General features: G+C 40.3%; 1 protein-coding gene and 1 pseudogene across 2 annotated transcripts in view; one reads left to right on the top strand and one right to left on the bottom strand.

The window, feature by feature from the left end:
* Positions 1 to 447, top strand: part of LOC116396189 (UDP-glucuronosyltransferase 2A1 pseudogene) — a 2,195-nt pseudogene extending 1,748 nt beyond the window's left edge.
* The window catches only part of LOC116396133 (SH2 domain-containing protein 3C-like), a 19,707-nt gene that overhangs the window by 6,990 nt on the left and 4,808 nt on the right, over positions 1 to 7,909 (bottom strand). For both annotated transcript variants that reach the window (XM_031870550.1, XM_031870551.1), the window contains exons 2-5: positions 6,487 to 6,526; positions 5,048 to 5,176; positions 2,991 to 3,385; positions 2,029 to 2,132 (exon numbers count right to left, since the gene is read on the bottom strand). In XM_031870550.1, the coding sequence (XP_031726410.1) occupies positions 2,029 to 2,132; positions 2,991 to 3,385; positions 5,048 to 5,176; positions 6,487 to 6,526 (668 nt within the window). The remainder of the gene's footprint in view (positions 1 to 2,028; positions 2,133 to 2,990; positions 3,386 to 5,047; positions 5,177 to 6,486; positions 6,527 to 7,909) is intronic.

Genomic DNA, 7,909 nt, shown 5'->3' with positions numbered 1-7,909 from the left:
GGGGGTTGCGGTACTGTCGTGCATGCTGTTACTTAGAAATCAAAATCTGCACACTGCGATAAAGATAATGATAAAGTTTTTGTTATTTAGCAGTAAGCTTCACTGACTAAAATAAACAAAGTTAAAACAAAGAAACTGATTTCCAGCACCGTAAATCCCTCACAGTCCCTTTACTACTTGATTTGTCTGTGTAAGCTTTGCTTAATTTCAACCGGTTGTTGGGACGTCATTAGACGGAAAGGGTGAGGCAAGTAAAATTGTCAATGGGACAGAATGTACCTGCACTAAAATGTATAACTTCTCCATATATTTACCGTAGACTGATATTTACGGAGGAAAGAGAATATATCTGGCACCTGTAATTGGTGGTTCCTCATCACGTGACATGTGGTGCGTGTTTCAAAAGTTTCACTATTTTTATTTCAGGGTGCATCTGTCACGCTCTGAAAAATATGCGCTTGGGAACGCTTGCGCACTGCAATGCCGTTACTCTCGCTTTGGAGCGCGCCATACGCGTGTCTGCATTGACAACAATGGATTTCCGGGGTGCAAAAAACGTGACACATGAACAGCCCCTTACACTGGTGAAGTTGTTGGTAAAGAGGTCATGTTTCTGTTCTGTTTGTTCGTTTGACTGTTTGTGAGAACGATCATTTAAAAAAATCTGCAAATAACTAACAATGCAGTTTTGTGGAAAGTCAATTTGTTAAGTTTTAGTCCACATCCAGGAATGCTCTTAAAGCTTTTTAGTTTGTAATTAGAATTTGTCTTCTTGTTTTTCATTTTTGAGAGGTTACTGAAACAAATATTTATTCTTAGATTGCGTAGTGTGCAGTTATGTTTAAAACATTATATCATGTGTTCCAATTATCACTCTGAATGTTGGATTGTCTGATTTAAAAAGTAAACATACAACTGTCATGAAAGGACTAGAGCTTTAGTGATCGATAATGGGTATTGTCTCTGTTGAATTAAGGATAACTAAAATAAATATTGACATGCAACTAAGCTCCCCAGCCGAACTCTGTACATTGTCATAGTTATTTTGCTGCTTTTTTATCAATTAAAAAAGCGGATAGATTAATGTTTGAGGCGCATATCACATAACCACAAACTACCATGAACTATATGAAATACTTGATGAAGCAGTGTGTGTTGTGAGCACATCTTTATTATGAACAATATGTTTTTACCTGTAAATAATTTGAAATGCAATTTGATTAAAAGTTAGACCTTTAGTCACGTTATCAATTTTTTAGTCCATATCTAGAAATGTTTAAAAGGATTTCTTGCTTTTTTGATAATTTTCTTGAATTAAATTATAATTAATCTTATTATTTACGTATCTAAAAAACGTGCACATGTATCTAGTGATTGTCTATCACTAGGGCTGGGTGATGATTCAATATTGTTCATGATTTTTAGTGATGATATAATGTTGGCATGTCATCGTTGCACAATTATGTGGACTTTGTTACTGGAAGTAACAATGACTCGAACATTTTGTATAAATGAACGATTATTAATGGGTGTTGTCTCTGTTAAATAAAGAACAACTCAAATGAATGGTGACATATTAAATTACTCTTCTATTCCTTGAAGCAGGTGTTATCCTTGACTACCAAAGCCTAGAAACGTATCGGTATCTTCTTACACTACTGGTCTTTGTAATCAGATAGAATCATCACATTCACTTACTGTTCTACAGCTTTTAACATGTTATTGTCTTGAGATATAATATGCTGTGATATTATCCCATTTAGTTGTTGTTTTTATGATAACTTTTAGCATTTTGTCTCTATAACCCACATCACCTGTGCACCAACTTGGTCAACAAAGTAAAACAAACAAAACACTGCCTCGTGAACTGAATGGGAACAAAGGGCATGTTTAGAATTAAAGTTGGCTCCTCCTGTGTCCTGGAATAATTTAACAGTGATATTCATTGATGATGAAACTATTTCATGACTTCACGTATAGGGCATCAGAACAAAGAGGAGAACGACTTTAGTTTGGTATTAAACTCACTGTTGTTGTACACAGTAGAGAGAGAGGATTCTCCAGCGGTCAGCGGAGGCCGGTTGTCCTGCTCCCTGTTTACATCTACCTCCCTGTGGTGGAGAGAGGAAGGACTGCATGGAGACACAGAGAGAGAGAGAGAGAGAGAGAGAGAGAGAGAGAGAGAGAGAGAGATGGATGGTTTTTACCAAACAGGAAACAGTATCTCATTTTGAATTGTTCACTGTCTCGGGCTAATAAAACGATATAAAGAGGGAGTTGTGTGTTCTGTGTATAATGGTGCTGCCGAATGAGTTTCGTCACAGAAGTGTTGCACTTGAAAATACAACAAATACAACTTTTAAACTACCAAAGCCTCGAAGCTTATTGGTATATTATTACACTACTAACTAGCTGAATCAGTTTTGGGTTATTGTAATCAGATAGCACCACATTCACTAACATTTCTACAGCTTTTGAAATGTTATTGTGTTGAGATATAATATGCTATGATATTTTCCCTTTAAGTTTTTCTTTTTGTACGTTGCGGTTATGTGATGTGCGCCTCAAACATCAGTCTATCTGCTTTTTTAATTCATAAAAAAGCAGCAAAATAACTATGATAAACTACTATCAACTATATGAAATACTTGATGAAGTAGTGTGTGTGGTGTGAGCACATCTTTGTTTTTGGAAACTAGAAGACAGAGAGGTATGACATGCAATAAAGGAGCCAACCGAACTCTCTAAGACAGACAACAGATATCACATAACCGCAAATTAGTTTGTCGGATAATATTTGTTTCCCGTCTACATTTCCTATTATTCTCTACATTGAACTTTCTCATTAAAGCAAAATGTATAATTTTCAAAAGGTAAAATATCAACATCAGTCATCAAAAATGCTGCATTACTGAGGAACCCTCATAGTTTGTGCTCCTCTGAATGAAACAAAACAAACTGTTCTGTAAGTATTCTAAGTGAGACCTCACCTCCTCGGGCAGACCTTCTCCTGGCCGCCTACGCTCCCGTTCTTCAGCCCTCTGTGGCAGGACGGCGGGCTGACGGCGGTGCAGAACGCCATCTCCAGGTAGCTGAGAGGCAGCGTCCTGTTCACGGGCCGGTGAATCTGAGCTCCGCTCCACCGGGTCAGAGCCGCCCTGCTCCCCACGTAGAAGTGAACGAGAGCCGGTAGAGAGTCGAAGGCCTCACCCTCCAGGCTGTACTGGACCCGAGTGTACGTCTCCGAGGACTGAACCACCGACCTCCTGATGACGAAGTGAAGCGTCTTCTGCTCACAGCGGACCGTGAGGACGAAGTCGCCCTGACTGGACTGAGAGTCTCTGATGAGGAAGTCGCCATGGTTCACCACCAGACTCTCGGACACCTTAAGGGACATTTAATTATTCTCTTCACGCTGTTGTGCTCTAATATCCAGTCCACCCTCCTGATATCTGAGCTTCTCAACAGAATCTTTCAATCAGCTCTCGTAGAATAATTTTGTATATATCCAATTATTCCTCTATACGTCTAAATAATGACTGTTCACTGTATAAGCAATGCTGCTTATAGGGATCTGTCCTTTTTGTTGTGTTGTATTAAACACATTTTATGAATCTAGATTTGCTGAACAAGATGTTGCCTTTAAACTAAGAATCAGATCAGCTGGTGTTTGAACAGAGCTCCCTCTTGTGGTTGAACCACTGCATGATTCCTGAGAATTTAAAGGGAAAATTCACTCTAAAATGTGTTATTTTTGTGAAGGTCAAGTCCCAACAGCCAGTTTTATTTTAGATCCTGTTGAAAAAACAACAGTTTTCATTGGACTTTGTTTTTTTTGTTGTTTTTTTTTTTAGCAAAAATCATTGTATAAATCAATCAGGTAGTAAATTACCTAAATGCCAGTTATGTAACTATAAAAACTTGAAAATCCCGTGAAAGATGCTGACTTTGTACATTTTCCTAACTCACAAGCACTGGTCAATCAGAGAGTATTGTTTTCCATAACATCCCATCTTTCAAACTAGTGGGAAGAAAACATTTATTTTCCTACTTTGTCTATTTACGTCTGTAGATTTCTCCAAAATTCACCAAAAGTTACCATTAGATAATGCCTTTTTTGCAAATTTAAACATAAAATTTCAGAAAACTTGTAATACAATAAATACTCATCTTAATGTGAGTAATGAAGTGGTGAAGTTTCATGGTGATATCTATGAGTTCATGTTGTGACTCTATTCACCTGTAGAGTCTCTAAATGTCTGTAATGTAACTAAACGTCTCTTTAAAGGACGTTTCATCTAAATGAGTTTGTTCTCAGAGTCTGATCCAGAAATCTCCACTTCAGCAGCTCTTACAGCCACCAAACTTTACACTTTCATTCCTCTCTAGATTCTGAAGGTTAACACAGAGGGGTTTGTTCACACAGCATGCATAGCCTGATTTATACATGTTTGTATTAGAAACATAGAGAAAATTGATTTCTTTATGGCTGTTGACAGTATTTTCTGATTCACGGAGTGATACAAAGATATATCATAAATTCCCTCTGTAAAAACCTTTGTCAACAACATGAAACACAAATTTTGAACTTGGCTTTATCCAAAGTTCACATTTATGTTCTGGAAATGCAAATGAGCAAATATTTAATAAGATAATGCCTTATTTGTATATTTAAAAACATCTATTGTAAATTTTTTACCCCATTCACCTGAAGTGTCTTTAAACAAAACATGAGGATTTTTTAGGTGTATTGGCTGCTAGCGTTCAAGCTACAACATTTAAAACAACAATCTAAGAAACGCGTTTAAAAAATTGTGTTGTCCAGATATGTGTGTACTTGTTTCACTTGTACTACAATATGGGGACCTACGGTAAATCTGATCACTATGAGGACTCAAGTTTTTGGGGACAAAAACTAGCTTTTCACATGGTAAAAGACTGAAGTTTAGATTTGGTTAAGAGTAAGGCATGTAGTGGCTATGATTAAGGTTAAAGTAAGCCTCCAGCTAATGCAATGTGTGTGTGTAAGTGTGTGTGTGAGGCCGACCTCCCAGGGGACCCGTCCGTGGTACCAGGCGTGGCTCTTCAGGTTGGTGCCGCTCAGCTTCAGCTCCTCCTCCAGCTGCTTCCTCAGTTTGTCCGACGGCGGCTCCAACCAGAACTTTTCTTTGGAGAACTTTAAGGGCATCACAGACGCACAATCAGACACGAAAAACAACAATAAAAGAAAAACATCACTTTAGACCATTCATGTAGCATCTTCTGGCTTTGGGTTCAAATCCAAGACAGAGATGTCTTCTGTCCGACACATTTCTGCTGCTTCTTTCCAAAGCAAACCAGACTCCTCTTGCTTTCTTAAAAGAAACGTCTTGAAATGTTTGTCCTCGGAGAGAACGAGCATTGTGGGTAAACCTGCAGCCTTTTTCAGCTGTTTTTGTGTGAATGTGTGCGCTAACTAGAGGACAGAGGTGGGGGGGGCCAGGATAAGGACGGACAGCTCGGGCATTCCCACACTGGCACCCACACTGGCGACGCCAGGGGCCCCCGAGAACCGCCAGACCCTCTGGCGTGGAGTCTTGGCCTCGTCACCGTGGCAACGTCATTGTGCGGACGGGGGTCATCACTCAGTGGCGCTTTTGTCCGACGCGTCTTTATACAAACACAAGCGAAGATACTGTATATCAAGAGTTTACACCGACGACGGGCCGGGAATGCTTTTGTCTTTGGGACACACACACACACACACACACACACAGAAACAAACACACCAAAACACACACACACACACACACACAAACAAACACACCAAAACACACACACACACAAACATACACATACAAACACACACACACACACACACACACACACTAGTTACTGTTACTACGCTGTTTTATAGGTGACACCTCCCACCCCTCAATTCGTGACAGAATGGTTTGTCCCACTGAACTGTGAATCAAGGGTTGGGCACCAGGCCAGGACCACTTCAAAACAACATAGGAGTGAGTGTGTGTGTGTGTGTGTTTTGAAGGGGGGGGACCTGGGAGTCCCTAATGAATAGCTTTCATTTCATTAGCATTATCATTCATTGCCAGCTTGTCCCTTTCAGACAAGTGTGTTTGTCAAGTATCCAATTATGAGTCAATGAACTGGAAATTCTCTCGCTCTCCGTGTGCCCCTTTCTTTTTTTCCAGGCAGAACCGCGGCTTCAAAGTATTTCACCGCATATCTACCCCCCCCCCCCCCGCGTCCTTTCTGTCACCCGTCCTGATTGAATTAGAGCCTGAGTGTCGAGTTTAGAGGATCACAGCAGCGGAGTTTTAATTTAACCTTCGCTGGAAATGCTGCCAGCTCTGGGAACTGAAAGCGTCTTTATTTCTTCTGACAGGAAGGAAGAGAGAGCAGCAGCAGCATCACGGCAAAGGGAAGCTGCACATTAAAGAGTGTTGCATGAAAATAGATTTGAAGTCTAGTAAAGAGGAAGTTTACCTTCACATATTCTCCAGTGCTGTCTGTCAAGTCCTGCTGACTGAAAAACAAACAAAACACATTCATTCATTATTAGTAACTGTAACCTTCTACTGTAAAACTGTAAAGATTAACTGTATATGCATGCATGTTCTCAGTTCCTATATATTTAAATATTGTATATCATAGAGCTCTAATGCTGTGTTCACACCAAACACAAAGCGAACTTTAGCCTCGCAAGTTTGACAATGGGATCATTTGAGTTTATCCGAGTTACTCGCGCTAGAAGCATCACGGCTCCATGACGCCACCGACAACATTTCATCAACCATGGGAGGCAAAAAAACCAGCTGTTACTGCTTTGTACGTGTTGTAGAAGTCCCAGTTACATCGTAAAAACCAAACGCTGTCCTGTCTGGGGTCATAACATCACCTGGAGGTATTTTGCCGAGCTGTATCTGGTGTATACAGCGGGCCCCAAGATAGCTAGTATACTGCAGCGGTATGAACGCAAAATAAACAGATTTAGCTGTGATCTGATTGGATCTAAAAGGATGCCAAAATAACTACATCATAATGCAGTGTTGTAAAAAGTCTGAATTCATGCTTTGTCAGGTCTGTCCACAAGACGACAAGTTAATAACTTTTAAAATGCTTGTTTTCTGAATGGATCGATCGGGGCTACGCTACGCTAACATTATAGCTGCTCCACCAACACTCAAACTAATGTAATCTAGACATATGATCTGATCAGTATTTAAGGAGACAAAATTACAAATCTGAGCAGATATTTGACGTAAACTTTCAGTACTTGACAGTTTTTGTTTCTTGGCACAACAGACACATTTTAGTTGCCAACAAAGAAGTATTGAGGTTCAGCAAACAGCCCTAAGTAGTACTGTAACAGCAGTACTACTAGCAGTAGCAATAGTATCAGTACTACAGTGAAGTCTGTCGGTCCGTCCTGTTGCTCAACCCTCTGACAGCAGCAGTGTGTTAATGTGACACCACCCAGCAACAGCTTTCCACACAACAAACCCCTCAGAGGATGACGGGGAATATTTCTGCTGCTGTGTGAAAAAACCCTCATGTCTGTTTTTCAACAATGAAGCAAAGGAACCCCCCCGATGTCCCTCCAGTGATGACACCAGCCGGCTTCTCACCAGGTCTGAAGGATCTGGGAGTCTCAGAACTCTGAACACTTTAAAACCGACGTTAAAAGAAAGGGAAGGAAAAACACAAAGTGCAGTTGCATGGTTTCTCTCTGACTGAAACTGCACGTTGGCAATGTGAAAGTATTTTTGGGTGACTCTGCTCTTCCTCAACATGCTGCATATTTCCATGAGTAATGTCAAGGGAGGCGACCTTTTGTTCCCAAACACAAACTCCAAGAACAAACACACACACACACACACACACACACACACACACACACACACACACA

Source organism: Anarrhichthys ocellatus, unplaced genomic scaffold (assembly GCF_004355925.1).
Source record: "Anarrhichthys ocellatus isolate YVR2014 unplaced genomic scaffold, GSC_Weel_1.0 scaffold53, whole genome shotgun sequence".
Lineage (NCBI taxonomy): Eukaryota > Metazoa > Chordata > Actinopteri > Perciformes > Anarhichadidae > Anarrhichthys > Anarrhichthys ocellatus.
The sequence above is the reverse complement of the archived record's forward strand: the minus strand, read 5'-3'. Positions and strand labels throughout refer to the sequence as shown.